The sequence below is a fragment of the Moschus berezovskii genome, chromosome 28 (genome assembly GCF_049115385.1).
Source record: "Moschus berezovskii isolate FMDL1 chromosome 28, NW_MosBer_1.0, whole genome shotgun sequence".
NCBI lineage: Eukaryota > Metazoa > Chordata > Mammalia > Artiodactyla > Moschidae > Moschus > Moschus berezovskii.
The window spans coordinates 18973155-18988675 of NC_142487.1; the positions used below are offsets into that span (position 1 = coordinate 18973155).

Consider the following 15521-nt stretch of genomic DNA (forward strand, 5'->3'; position numbering starts at 1 on the left):
AACTGTATATAGTGTTCTGAGATAAGCCATAATGGAAAAGAATATCAGAAAGAATGTGTGTGTATATATATTTATATAACTGAATCACTGATGTACAGCAGAAATTAACACAGCATTGTGAATCAGCTATACTTCAATAAAACAAAATTTTTTAAGAAGATATCAATGAGAAAGTTAAATATAAGAAACTATTGGCCCTCGTTGCTACTTGCCCTGTTGTCCAGAACCTGTGTTTCTTTCTCTCTCTTCTTTCGCTTCTCTCTTCCTTTTTTGAAACCTGGCTTAATTATCTCAATTGGATAATAATATACTGTATTTAGAATAACTTTTTCCTTTTTCCTAATGCTTCAAGAATGTATTTTTTATTTGAAATTACTGTAGTTTTCTTCTCTCCCTTCCTGCTTCTTCAGATTCAAACTTCCAGTGACTTTTAACAGTAGTTTACTTAGTGGTTTCATGTTCTGTTGCATTGATGGGATGTCTTTATATTGATTTTTTGAGGTATTTTATGGAGGTATATTGAGTTTATTTGAGCAGGAGATATGGATACATTTCTTCTTGGGTAAAATGGTTGCATCATTTAATAAGAATATTTGTTGCAGCTACTGTGTGAGTAATGCAATTACAGCTTCAAGTAGCTGAAAATATTTGAAAATAAACCAGTGTCACTTACCTAAATCGGCTTGGAAACTACACTGTGTCTTGATGTTTTTATTAAAATATCTAAATATTCCAATTATGAAAAAAACTTAGGAAAAAACCAAAAACTGTCATGAAATGCAAAGGTGTTTTTGTTCTGTTGCAGGGGATTATTTATTTCAATCTCAGACAGAGGTCATGTTAGATCAATTGTGGATAACTGGCCAGAAAATCATGTTAAGGTACTAATAGCACAACCTTCCTTTCACAATGTTTTTTCTTTCTATGTAAGTTACCTCTCAATTTCCGAGAACAGTTTTTTTCATTGTTTTTCTGTTTTACTTTATACTTACATACATGCAGATTTAGTGCTCTGAGAAAATCATGATGGTCTTTACAAAAGGGGTTGTATAGAGTTTGCCGTGGGAAAGCAATTGTAGTAAGGTGAGCCTGCTCACTTTAGTACCACTGGTACCTCCTGCCTTCAATTAATATTGTTCTAGGTAAAGAAAATACATTAAAATGCCCTATTAAAACTTCTGTTCTGGTGGGTGATGAGGAGGATTCATTATGTCTTTTTTCTTATAAATCCAAGGTAGATTTAGATCCTTAATCAATCTGGCTGTCTTTCACAAAACAAAAACTAAGGACTTTTTTAAGATCTTTTGGTAGGCTTTAGTGTTTATTATAGGCAGTAATCTTGCTTGCCTTTGTTGCGTGTCTTCCTCACCAAAATAATCTTTGAATTATTATTTGTTCAAAGAGCCTAGAAAAAATTTGGTTGGATCATTAAGTTCACAGTATCATCTTAAAACTTTGTAGGTATATTTTTTATTTTAGATTTTTTTCACAATTTCTGAGGTTTTTCTTGTTTGGCTTCAGTTGTTTGGAGTAGCATGTGATTTCTAGACTCCAAATGGCAACCCACTCCAGTATTCTTGCCTGGAGAATCCCAGGGACAGAGAAGCCTGCTGGGCTATAGTCTATAGGGTCTATAGAGAATCGGACACGACTGAGCGACTTCACTTACGTACTTATTTTTCTCTTAGGATTAATCCTTATCAGAAGTTTGTTCCTTCCTCCCCTGTTTTAATTATTGTGAACATATTTAAGTTGCTAGTCAGGGGGCTTCCCTGGTGACTCAGACAATAAAGAATCTGCCTGCAATGCAGGAGGTCCAGGTTGTACCCCTGGAGAAGGAAATGGCAAACCACTCCAGATTCTTGCCTGGAGAATTCCAAGGACAGAGGAGCCTGGTGGGCTGTAGTCCATGGGGTCGCAAAGAGTCAGACACAACTGAGCAACTAACACTTAACAACTTAACACAACTTAACACTTTCTAGTCAGAAGCATTCTACTCCTAAACCAAAGACAGGGAAATCGAATCTAGTTAATTTTCCTTTTTACATCTACAGTCTAGAAATCCTAGAATTTTAAGTATTCTTGGGTGGTATATTTTGAAAGTTAGTTAAGAAACAATTTTATTTTTTAAAGTGAGAGTGAAAATATATGAAGAAAATCTTTTTTTAATTTCTTTTTTGTTTTAATAGCTTTTCTGAGATATGCACAGACAATGCAATTCACCAGCTTAAAGTGTAAATTCAGTAATTTGTAGTATATTTGGAGTTGTGCAGCCATCATAACTTATAAGACTTTCGTCACAGCTCCCTCAGCCCCACCCGCCAGAAAAGCCCTGTACCCATTAGTGGTCATTCCCTTCCCCTCAGCCCTAGAAAACCACTAATGTACTTTCTTTCTCTGTAGATTTACGTATTCATGTGAATGGAATAATAGAATACGTGCTATTTTGTGATGAAGAGAGTCTTTTTTAAAAATGCTTTTGTTTAGTGCTCCATTTTGGACAACTTTTAATTGGTATTTTTTTTGTGATTAAGGCTGTTGTGGTGACTGATGGAGAGAGAATTCTAGGTCTTGGAGATCTGGGTGTCTACGGAATGGGAATTCCAGTAGGAAAACTTTGTTTGTATACAGCTTGTGCAGGAATACGGCCTGATAGATGTCTGCCTGTGTGTATTGATGTAGGAACTGATAATCCGGTGAGTAAAATTACTTTCCCTCTCTGATCCTTCTCCCACAGCTTAATTGCATCCCTCTTTTAAAGATAAGAAGAGAAAATTCTGTGATTAGATATTAGCCTTTGTCTTAAACTTCTTTTAATATCTATATGAATAACAATAGATTAATACTATTAAAAGTTTTTTTGAAGAAGAGCAATATAGTTTTTATAATTATTAATTTTTTTTTACTTTACAGTTTCTGTTTTACAGAATATGTTTACATTGGTTGTGTAACAGAAAACTTTCACATTTATGTTTGTTCTGTTTTATAGGCTCTCTTAAAGGATCCATTTTATATGGGTTTATATCAGAAAAGAGATCGATCACAGCGTTACGATGACCTAATTGATGAGTTTATGAAGGCCATTACTGACAGGTATTTTTTCTAAAGTTTGTGTATATGAAAGCATCTTTAAAAAAAAAAGAACCACCGTTTTGTTTTCCTTTATCTCTTGTGAGGATAGAGGAGATTAAACGTTTGAGAACTTTGGTTCTTTCCTGCCCAGTTCTATGTGCTGATATGCGGTAATACTCTCTGCTTTGCTTTCCTCAGTTATCTGACATCCTGAGCACACTGAAATCTTGAAGTCTGCACTCACTGCTCCTAAGTAATACCTTCACTGTGCAGTTCTTTTCAGCCTTCAGCATCCAGGCTCACTTCACCATTCCAGTGGAATTCTTGTGCAGCTTTCATATTTTGAACTTTGGTCTTCTCTCTCCTGTCTGCAGCATCTGACCAGGTTTTCCACCGCTGCATCCTTGAGATTCTCTCTTCTCTTGAACTAAAAGACTTTCCTGACTTAGTCTTTCTCCAACCGTTTCTGTTTCCTTTGTCATCTCCACTGATTTTTTCTTGTTCTCTTCTGTTAAATGCGGGTGAATATATAGTTCTCTTTTCTGAGTCATGTAGCCTGTGACCTTTATGCTTGTGACTCTCAGCCCATGAAAACCTGTCTCTGTAGTCCCACCTTCCTCTGAGGCTTGCATTTCCAATAGCTGGGATCCTCCCTCTAGAGGTTTTGTTGCTATCTCCTTCCCTTTCTAAATTGCCTGAAAGTGAAAGTGAAGTTGCTCAGTCACGTCGACTCTGTAACCCCATGGACTGTAGCTCCTCTGTCCATGGGATTTTCCAGGTAAGAGTACTGGAGTGGGTTGCCATTTCCTTCTCCAGGGGATCTTCCCTGCTCAGGGATCGAACCCAGGTTCCCATACTGCAGACAGATGCTTTACCTGTTGCCTGTCTTCAATAAATCTAGCCTCTGTTAATGGCAGTAGCATCCATCACCAAACCTTTGATCTTGGTCTGATCTTTGACTCTTCCTTCTCTTCTGTCAACCCCATATAGTGTCATTCAGTCCTCACATCCAGTTGGTACTACCCCTTACAAGCCTCAGAAATACATCTTTCCTTTTCCATTGCCACAGCCTCTTTGCACATCCTCATGTCTCTTTTGGATTCTTCAGAATCTTCTTCCAGCTTCTCTCCCCTCCATTTCCTCTCCACCTTACCACCAGATTCAGTTCAGTTCAGTCGCTCAGTCGTGTCCGACTCTTAGCGACCCCATGAACCACAGCACGCCAGGCCTCCCTGTCCATCACCAACACCAACTCGGAGTTCACTCAAACTCATGTCCATCGAGTTGGTGATGCCATCCAGCCACCTCATTCTCTGTCGTCCCCGTCTCCTCCTACCCCCAGTCGCTCCCAGCATCAGGGTCTTTTCCAATGAGTCAACTCGTCGCATGAGGTGGCCAAAGTATTGGAGTTTCAGCTTTAGCATCAGTCCTTCCAATGAACACCCAGGATTGATCTCCTCTAGAATGGACTGGTTGGATCTCCTTGCAGTCCAAGGGACTCTCAAGAGTCTTCTCCAGCACCACAGTTCAAAAGCATCAATTCTTCGGCAATCAGCTTTCTTCACAGTCCAACTCTCACATCCATACATGACCACGGGAAAAACCATAGCCTTGACTAGATGGACCTTGGTTGGCAAAGTAATGTCCCTGCTCTTTAATATGCTATCTAGGCTGGTCATAACTTTCCTTCCAAGGAGCAAGCGTCTTTTAATTTCATGGCTGCAATCAGCATCCGCAGTAATTAAAAACATACTGTTTGTTATGTCATTCTTTTGCTCAATTTCCTGAAGGGTAAAGTCCAAACTTTTTATAATCTAGCCTGCACTACCTTTTTTTTTTTTTTCTGGCTGCCCCTGGTGGCATTACATATTCTTAGTTCCAGTGCCCCTTGCAGTGGAAGCCTGAAATCTTAAACACAGAACTGCCCAGGAAGCTTCCCTGCCCTCCCTTTTAGATTACTGGTACATGGACGATCCTAAAAATTAACTCCTTTTCAGAGTCAAAGTTGTTGCCATATCTAAAACTAAACTTTTTATCATCCCAGACATTGCCACCTCTTCCGCTTCCCCTTTTTAGTCATCCAGGCTGCCTCGGCATTTCAGCAGCTTTTCCCGCTTCCCAGGTGTGGTCCTCATCATCAGGTTCTGTTTGTTCATTCTGATGTCTCGTAATTATCCCTTTCACTTCCTGTGGCTCTGCTTCACCTCTTCTTGTCTTCATGCCTCAGTGCCTTCCTGGTTATTTTCCCTTCTTTCTCATCTCTCCGTGCATTTGATATGTGCTGTGCCTCACTGGCAGCTTTATCCTCCTTCCAGGGAGTCTTAGATGAATTTTTCCCTTCTCAAGCCTTCAGTGATTTTACATCAGACACAGGAAAAAGTCCCCTTCCCCAGTTTTGCTTTCAGAATTCTCCCTTATCTGGTTCCAACCTCCCTTAACCAACTTCTCCCTTATACTTTTCATACACAGCCTGAAATATGTAGCTGGATTTGAAAATTCAGGGACAGCAAAATAGACCTTGTATTTCTTCCTACCACTTTACTTTCTGTTGTTCTTTTGGGATCCAAATAAAGTTCCACCTCTTTTCATGCCTCCCCATACTTCACCTCACCAAGATGACTGATATCTTTTTTTGAAAGCCAGTGAACTCATACAGCAGTTTTTTTTAAACTGCTTATTTAATGTATACTTTACTGTGTTGCTGTTTAACTGTGAATGTAATGAAAATTCACATATCAAATACATACTTTTTGAGACTCAGAGACAGAAATCTCTTCCTTTTTAGGGAGTTATTTGTGCATATATGTGCTGGGCACCCTCCTGAAAGTGAAAAGTGAAAGTAACTCAGTCGTGTCCAACTCTTCGCAACTGCAGGACCATACTGCCTTTGGCACTTGGAAATAGTCTGTACAGATTAGTATCCCTTTGGTCCATCATGATGCTATGTTTGTTTTAAGCATCCCATAAATTTTTTTGAATGAATAATAGATTTTTCTATATTTTGAGTGTAGTCTTTCACAGACTCTAAAAATTGTTAGTGTGGCCTTAAGTGAACTTAGTATATTATTTTAAAAATGTTTAAAAGTGGTATTTCAACACAAATATAACGGGCTTTGCTGTTTTATAGATATGGACAGAACACACTTATTCAGTTTGAAGACTTTGGAAATCATAATGCATTCAGGTTCTTGAGAAAATACCGAGAAAAATACTGTACCTTCAATGATGATATTCAAGGTAAAGCAAAAAAAAAAAAAAACTTAGGTTTTTGATTCCCACTTAAAAGCTTTTCAGCGTGCCCGTTTTCACTGTGCCATGTGTTGCTTTTCTCACAGGGACGGCTGCAGTTGCTCTGGCCGGTCTGCTCGCAGCTCAAAAGGTTATTGGGAAACCGATCTCAGATCACAGAATCTTATTTCTTGGAGCAGGAGAGGTAAGTTTCTGTGAGCTTTTAAGATTGAAAACCAGCACTCTGCTTTAGACTGGAAAATGGGGCATAATGAACTTCTAATTTTGTTGAGATCGAGGGCATAAATTCAAGATCTCTGTTGTGAAATAGGTAATTTAAAATATTTGGAAAGAATATCACAAAGAATCAAGTTTTGTGTGCTTCATAAGGGAAGAATAGACCTAGTATTTCTCATACCATATAATTCTCATACATAACGTAACTTATAACATCGCATCACATTCTAATCTTTGTTTTTGAAATTTCTGTTTTGTTGGACAGGCTGCTCTTGGAATTGCAAATCTGATAGTTATGGCTATGGTAGAAAATGGCCTCTCAGAAGAAGAGGCACGAAAGAAAATTTGGATGGTTGACAAGTTTGGTTTATTATTTAAGGTAAGGTATTCTAAAACTTGGAGAAGCGAAAGTATGTTGTTATAGTGATATTTTTAGAGTTTTCTTCTCATATTCAAATCATAATGTCTGTGTTGGCACCAGATGTATTCTTTCTTGCTTTGTTTCTGACTCCTGACTCTTCTAAACCTAGTGGCTTTTAATGGAAAGTCAGAATTTCCTAATTAAATTGTTAGCGGGACACCTGATATTTGAACAGAAATCCTTTAACTCTTTGGAGATAACAATCTCTTGTAGCAGTCAAGAAATCTATGGACCTTGTCCCCAGAAAAAGGCATTTATTCCTAAGGCGAAGTGATGGATGATAGGTTTATCCCAGTCAACTTGGTATCCTTTGTTCCTGCCCACCTTCCTGTCATTGATCGCCGTTTCTAGTAGCTTAAGAAATGCCTTGTATCTTATACTGTGTAACACATCAAAGAATAGGTAAACTGTTTCATAGTTGAGCTTATGTAGTACACAATGCTGTTATATTTTTGTGGTGTTTATTGATATATATAAACTACTTGTCATTTACATCTTTGGAGCAAGCTTATATCATTTACTTTGCTCTAGTTCCTGAAATCTTTTCTTAATTAGTAACAGTATTCTATTAATATAAAAATGAAATAAAAAATTGAAGTATATGAATGAAAAATATTGAATGTTTAAATTTTAAATAACTTTTTAGGTATTTAAAAAATGTACTATACATTGTGATTAACTTATTTAACCTTTTTTTTTTTCAATCTCATTTGATCTTATCAAAAATTTTTTGAAATTTTACAAATGAGGGAAGAGGTTTAAAAAGGTCAGGTCATTTTTCCAAGCTTGTAAGTCGTGGAGGTGGGATTCCACCCAAGTAGCCTGACTATGAATCCTATGCTGTTAGTCATTCAACTGTGCCTCCTCCCAAAGCTATAACTGCCATATTTACTTTTATGTCAGATGCAAGGGTTATTGAGACCTTGTACCTGGAAGACCATTGGAGAGTGTATTGCTAGTACACAATGAGTTTGGTGCTTTTGTTTGTGATGTTTGTTTTCATAAATGTTTTGATTATTTATTGTGTTTGCAGTAATTAAGTCTAGGATAAATGTATGTGCATCTGCAAGTTCAGGGTATGTTTTTCCTTTAGCATGAGTTTTAGGCTTTGTATCTCTTCTTGGGACCCAAAACACTGCCCTCTTTTTTGAGACTTTGAGAGTTTCCGATTGAAGCCCTCATGGAAGAGATGTGGTCTTCTTGGGAGCAGGCATGTGAAGCCACTGTTCTGAGAACTAGGATCTATTGAGGCTGTATTTCAGTCTTTTAGTTATTTCCCCAGCCAAGTGATGATGGAGTTTTGCTTTTCTGGGCCCCTGCTGGTCCTCACCTGGGGCTTGTCTGGAACCCTGATGTAAAAAATCACCTTTGCCGGGGGAGGTTTTCTCTTTTGCCGAAATAAGGATATGAATTTGTCATCCTGGTTGGTTTTTGCATTCAACATGTTTTTGTTTTCTTTAAACTATTGAGAAATTCATCACTGTTCTAATGTGTCAGTGGTACATCTCCCACACTTGTGACACTACTAAGGAGTTTATTTTTAATGGGTTTTGACCTGAGATTTGGTGAGAAAATCATATTACTTCATTCAGCTGTCTTAACCCAGAATTCCCCTTTCCTCTTGTTTCTGAACTCTTGGTAGTAGAAGTCCATAATGTCTATCTGCAATTCTGAAATCCCTGAGTTTTTCCTGAAATTTATTTGGTAATAAATCTGGCAGACCTGAAATTACCTACTAACGTTGCTAGCAAGACCAAAGATGATATTTCTAATTTTCACCTTTTGCACTTGATGTGACTGCTCATAACTTCCATTCAGTTGTGGAGTGCCCACTGAGAGGGTGTTTGTGATAAATTACACACTCTAGTGTTCTTGCCTGGAGAATCCCAAGGACAGAGGAGCGTGGTGGGCTACAGTTCATGGGATTGCAGAGTCAGACACGACTGAGCAACTAGCACTTATAATATATTATCATAAGACATTTCTGAAATATGAAATTCTAAGCTCTAAAATGCAGCTAGCCCACATAAGGAATTGTATGCGTTTGTGCCCTGTTGGATTTAGGAAGACTTCACAGAGTAAATGAGTTTTTGAAAGGGATTAGAAATTATTGGTTAATGGAATTCGATGCGTGTTTTATATTTGGGTTTATGGGCAATATGAAGAAAGAATTGGAAGATAATGAGTTGAAGAGAAATGAAAATGAAACATTCTTACTGTAGTAACAATATGTGACTTAAATGATGTCTTTTCAACTAATCCTCAATAAACATTTACTAAAAACTTGTGTTTTATCTAAAAATTCAGGGGCGGAAAGCTAAAATAGAAAGTCATCAGGAACCATTTGCTCACTCAGCTCCAGAGAGCCTACCTGATACTTTTGAAGAGGCAGTAAATATACTTAAGCCTTCAGCTATAATTGGTGAGTAAAGTTGTTGCCAAGTCATTCTGTTACTTACCTGTATAATGCCGGGCCTAACTTGCATGCAGGATTACTAAAAGTGAAATGACATATTTTACCTAGCTTTCAACATATATGTTTCTGTGATAGCTTTGTTTTTTAAATTGATCTTTATTGGAGTATAGTCACTTTACAATGTTGCATTGGCTTCTGCTGTGCAGCAAAGTGAATCAGCTATATGTATATCTATATTCCCCCTCTTTTTGGATTTCCTTCCCATTTAGGTCACTGTAGATGTGATAGCTTTTTTTTTTTAACTGAAGTATACTTGATGTGCAATATCATGTAAGTGACAGCTGTACAGTGTAGTGATTCACAAATTTTAAAGGTTATACTCCATTCATAGTTATTAAAAATGTTGGTTGTGTTCCCTGTGTTGTATGTGATAGCTTTTCGGTACAGTGTATGCAGTTCTGTTAACAGATGTTGCTTGTACTTTTAACTTCTAGAAGCTATGTGATTGCTCATGCTTTGCTTTTAGAGTTGGTATGACTGGTGGGCTCAAAACCTGAAAAAGACCAAGGTTATTTGACAGACTGTACCAAGAAAATCCTATGCAGAGTCAAAGATTTTCATTGACAACAAAGCTGAAAGCTTTTGGTATGTTTTAAGAGTCAGGCATTTAATAGCTGTCATCAGACTGTGTAACATGGCATTAACAGAAAATGTAAAGAGTCTTTAAAAGAGGGACTATTTCATTTCTTATACAGCTATAATATTTGAATGTATCGTTTTTCTTGTATTTTATCAATTTCTTGGAGGAGCCCTATGGAGTTTTAAATAGTAAACTGTTTAAGTCACGAACAGAAGGAAATGGCAGCCCACTCCAGTGTTCTTGCCTGGAGAATCCCAGGGACAGGGGAGCCTGGTGGGCTGCCATCTGTTGGGTCGCACAGAGTCAGACACGACTGAAGCGACTTAGCAGCAGTAGCAGCAGCAGTTTTTATGGTTAGGAAAAGGATATCTGTATTAGATTCTTTACTGATTGAAACTCATAATTTTTTAGAGCGGGAAGTAATCTTTAAGATTGTGAGCGCATTTCTCTCAGAACTCAATTTTTTGTGGTTTGTTGTTGTTTAGTTGCTAAGTCATGTCCGATTCTTTTGTGATCCCCACAAGACTATAGCCCGCCAGGCTCCTCTGTCTATAAGATTTCTCAGGCAAGAATACTGGGGTGGGTTGACTCAATATGGAAACCTAAGAATTTGTCCATTGACTCTGGCCCTGGAGGATGAAGGAAATGAGAAGAAAAAGTTTCATTCTTTTAGAACTCATGGATTCCTAAGATTATGTCCACATACCTCATGTGACGACATGGGAAAACACTGAGTATACATTCCTTTTTTACATGAGAAAAACAAGCACAGAGTTGTTAAACAACTTGCCCAAGATTTTGTGAGTATTTCATATAGCCAGGAGTGACAGAGGAAGCACTAAAATTCTGGTCTCCAGATTCAGTATTTCTCTTTATTACATGTCAGTTTATAAAATGGAATTTAAAGTTTCTTTGACTTTGTAAGTCTTTTCATTGGATGAACTATGTAAGCGTTCAGCTGAGGCATTCCTTGTCACCCCCAATCCCCACTCTGGGCTGAGTGTTCTTTCAGCCATGCCTCTGTACACTGCACACTGAGCACCTGTGACCGGTTTTCTGGTTTTCTGTTTACTCTGTTGTTTTCCCTCTCAACTCGTAAGCTGCCTGCATTATACTCACTTTTATATCTCAGTGACCTACATACAGTGTCTGAGACATTGTCAGGACTTGCTGAAAGTTCATTAAACTCACCTCTATCAAGAAAGTGGATGACTATAGTCAAGATCTTTTTTCCCCTTCTGTTATTTTATAATGTGTACCACAGAGTTTAACAAGTTAACATTTAGAGATGCAAGTTTTTCATTTAAAAAAGAATTTTAATTGTGATAAAATATATACAACTTAAAATTTGCCATTATACTCATTTAAAAGTTTACAGTAAGGTAGAGCAACTTCACTCTCACTTTTCACTTTCATGCATTGGAGAAGGAAATGGCAACCCACTCCAGTGTTCTTGCCTGGAGAATCCCAGGGACGGGGGAGCCTGGTGGGCTGCCGTCTGTGGGGTCGCACAGAGTCGGACACGACTGAAGCAACTTAGCAGCAGCAGCAGCAGCAGTGTTAAATGCGTTCACATTGTACAGCCAGTTTGCAGAACTCTTCACCTTTTAAAACTGAAGCTCTGTGCTTACTAGACAACAATTACGTGATGGAGGTAGTCTTTTTTTTTTTTTTTCCCTGTTGCATCATGTAGCATACAGAATCTTAGTTCCCTGACCAGGGATCAAACATGTGCCCCCTGCATTGGGAGCATAGAATCCTAACCACTGGACTGTCAGGGAATTCCCTGGAAGGTGTCTTAACTCTTTTTTTTTTTGCTCACAGTTTACTATGTCTGGGGTAGATAATAAATATTTAAGTAGAAATTTTAGTGTTTTTATTGTTTTTCTTTTCAGATGTAATATTGGAATTATCTTAGCAATGCAAAATCTTATCTTTGTAATGGGAGTTTGCCTATGCTTTTGTTATGTTAAACCTATTGTAGAAATGCTGTTGATGGGAATGCTATATTTTACTTGTAATGAAGTTGCTTTTTTTCCCCCTTTATTTATGATAGGAGTTGCAGGAGCTGGCCGACTTTTCACTCCTGGTGTAATCAAAGCAATGGCTGAAATCAATGAAAGGCCTATAATATTTGCATTAAGTAATCCTACGGCACAGGCTGAGTGCACAGCTGAAGAAGCATACACACTTACAGAGGTATTAATAACAATATGAAATGGTTATGTCTGTTATTTTCCCTCTATTAGGGAGAGTTTAAATTTCAGTTCTTTTGAATTCTTTGCCACTGCCACTGGTTTATGTCCCAGTTACAAGTATCTACTTATATACCATTGGAACAGCTGGATTTTTTCCCTACTGTTCCATAGGGATATAGTTGTAATCTCCACAATGTAATCCCTTTCTGTATTGTTCTTGCAAGTGACCTTTAAGAGGCTCTAGGAAGTGGGGTTTTTTCTTTTTAATTTGGTTACAATATTGTGTTAGTTTCAAGTATACAGTAAACTGTTTTGGGTGGTTTTTTTTTCAGTTTTTTGTATTCTTTTCCATTATAGGTTTTTACAAGATATCAAATATAGTTCCCTTTGCTATACAGTAAATCCTTGCTATTCAGGAAGTGATTTTTAAAGCCTTATTTAACAGTGATATATAGCAGAAATTATTAAGTCATGCCCTCAAGAATAATTCATATGTCTTAATTTTTAGTGTTCTGTCTCTATTAAAGTTGTTTTATTATGGAATATTTGAGGTATATACAAAAGTAGAAAGAATGATATAATTTAACTCCCATGTACTAATGTTGTTGTTATTTAGTTGCTAAGTCATATCTAAATCCTTTGTGACCCCATGGACTGTAGCCCGCCAGGCTCCTCTGTCCATGGGATTTTCCAGGCAAGAATACTGGAGTAGGTTCACTTCTCCAGGGGGATCTTCCCGACCCAGGGATTGAACCCAGGTCTCCTGCATTGTAGGTGGATTCTTTACCAGTAAACCACTGGGGAATCCCATCATGTACCAATATTCTGCTTCAGAAGTGGTCAGCTTATTGCCAGTCTTGTTTCATTGACATCCTACTCACCTTAGATTAAGAAGCCAGCCTCAGGTGTATCATTTTCGTCACCTGGGAAGCCCTCTTTTCTGGAGTAACTCCCCATAAGTTCATCAGGATGTAGTCCATGGGAGGACTCATCTGTTTTCACATTTAACCTTTTCTCTGGAGTATGAGTCAAAAACCCTGGAGTATTTATTGGCACCCCACCCCCACCCCTAGTGGTCTCTAAACTTTACTTTTTTTTCTTTCATCATGAGACTCGTGATACCTTTGCTGTTCAGGCTGTCAGCCACAGATTTTCCTTTTGAAACCACTCACATGAAGGAGGAGAGCTTCAAATGCTGAGTTCGAATGTCTTGTTCTCCTCTTATTTTGAATCTTGACCATCTCTATCTCCAAGCCCTCCCTATCTAGGTAGCACTCCTACTTCCTTGAAACATATGTTTAATATATTTTATAGAGTTTTTCTTACTGTTACCAAAGGGAGAATTGGTGTGAAGCAACCTGGAAGACTATTCCCAAAGTAGAACTCTGTCTCAGAACTTTCGAACTTCATATTCATACTCTTGATATATTTAACATTATTTTCCTCATTGTTATAAATTTTATTTTGACACATATATTCTCTCAAAACTCCTTCTGAGTCTATATTGCCATTTTGGTTCAGTTCAGTTCAGTTGCTCAGTTGTGTCCGACACCCCATGGACGGCAGGCTTCCCTGTCCATCACCAACTCCCAGAGTTTACCCAAACTCATATCCATCATGATGGATGTCATCCAACCATTTTATCCTCTGTCGACCGCTTCTCCTCCTGCCTTCAATCTTTCCCAGTATCAGGGTCTTTCCCAGTGAGTCAGCTCTCCACATCAGGTGGCCAAAGTATTGGAGTTTCAGCTTCAGCATCAGTCTTTCCAATGAATATTCAGGACTGATTTCCTTTAAGATGGACTGGTTGGATCTTCTTGCAATCCAAGGGACTCTCAAGAGTCTTCTCCAACAAAACAGTTCAAAAGCATCAATTCTTTGGCGCTCAGCTTTCTTTGTATTCCAACTCTCACATCCATACATGACTACTGGGAAAACATAGCTTTGACTAGATGGACTTTTGTTTGCAAAGTAATGTCTCTGCTTTTTAATATGCTGTCTAGATTGGTCGTAACTTTTCTTCCAAGGAGCAAGCATCTTTTAATTTCATAGCTGCAGTCACCATCTGCAGTGATTTCGGAGCCCAAAAAATGAAGCCTGTCACTGTTTCCATTGTTTTCCCATCTGTTTGCCATGAAGTGATGGGACCAGATGCCATGATCTTTGTTTTTTGAATGTTGAGTTTTAAGCCAGCTTTTTACTCTTCTCTTTCACTTTAATCAAAACTAAAGGTTCAGTTCAGTTCAGTCCAGTCGCTCAGTTGTGTCCGACTCTTTGCAACCCCATGAATCACAGCATGCCAGGCCTCCAAGTCCATCACCAACTCCTGGAGTTCACTCAAACTCATGTCCACAGAGTCCGTGATGCCATCCAGCCATCTCATTCTCTGTTGTCCCCTTCTCCTCCTGCCCCCAATCCCTCCCAGCATCAGAGTCTTTTCTAGTGAGTCAGCTCTTCGCATGAGGTGGCCAAAGTATTGGAGTTTCAGCTTCAGCATCAGTCCTTCCAATGAACACCCAGGATTGATCTCCTTTAGAATGGACTGGTTGGATCTCCTTGCAGTCCAAGGGACTCTCAAGAGTCTTCTCCAGCACCACAGTTCAAAAACATCAATTCTTTGGCGATCAGCTTTCTTCACAATCCAACTCTCACATCCATACATGACCACTGGAAAAATCATAGCCTTGACTAGACGCACCTTGGTTGGCAAAGTTATGTCTCTGCTTTTTAATATGCTGTCTAGGTTGGTCATAACTTTCCTTCCAAGGAGTAAGCGTCTTTTAATTTCATGGCTGCAGTCAGCATCTGCAGTGATTTTGGAGCCCCAAAAAATAAAGCCTAAAACTGTTTCCACTGTTTCCCCATCTTTTTTCCATGAATTGATGGGACCAGATGCCATGATCTTTGTTTTCTGAATGTTGACCTTCAAGCCAATTTTTTCACTCTCCTCTTTCACTTTCATCAAGAGGCTTTTGAGTTCCTCTTCAGTTTCTGCCATAAGGGTGGTGTCATCTGCATATCTGAGGTTATTGATATTTCTCCCAGCAATCTTGATTCCAGCTTGTGCTTCTTCTAGCCCAGCGTTCCTCATGATGTACTCTGCATATAAGTTAAATAAGCAGGGTGACAATATACATCCCCCAAATTGTCAATTAGTCTTAAACAATGCCTGTTTGTTACGTATACTATATGTATCATGGGCCTTGGCATTTCCAAAATATAAAAAACTTAAATGTTTTGGGCGATAGTAGTATATCAGTAGAAGACTATTCAAATATTGAAGAATTTTATTTTTTGAGATGTACACTG

At 38.3% G+C, this 15521-nt stretch overlaps 1 protein-coding gene across 2 annotated transcripts in view; it reads left to right on the forward strand.

Moving 5' to 3' along the window:
* ME2 (malic enzyme 2) overlaps positions 1–15521 on the forward strand; it is a 57051-nt gene that overhangs the window by 25211 nt on the left and 16319 nt on the right. For both annotated transcript variants that reach the window (XM_088833438.1, XM_055417373.2), the window contains 8 exons: positions 806–881; positions 2535–2696; positions 2990–3093; positions 6200–6309; positions 6408–6505; positions 6803–6916; positions 9266–9380; positions 12071–12213. In XM_088833438.1, the coding sequence (XP_088689564.1) occupies positions 806–881; positions 2535–2696; positions 2990–3093; positions 6200–6309; positions 6408–6505; positions 6803–6916; positions 9266–9380; positions 12071–12213 (922 nt within the window). The remainder of the gene's footprint in view (positions 1–805; positions 882–2534; positions 2697–2989; positions 3094–6199; positions 6310–6407; positions 6506–6802; positions 6917–9265; positions 9381–12070; positions 12214–15521) is intronic.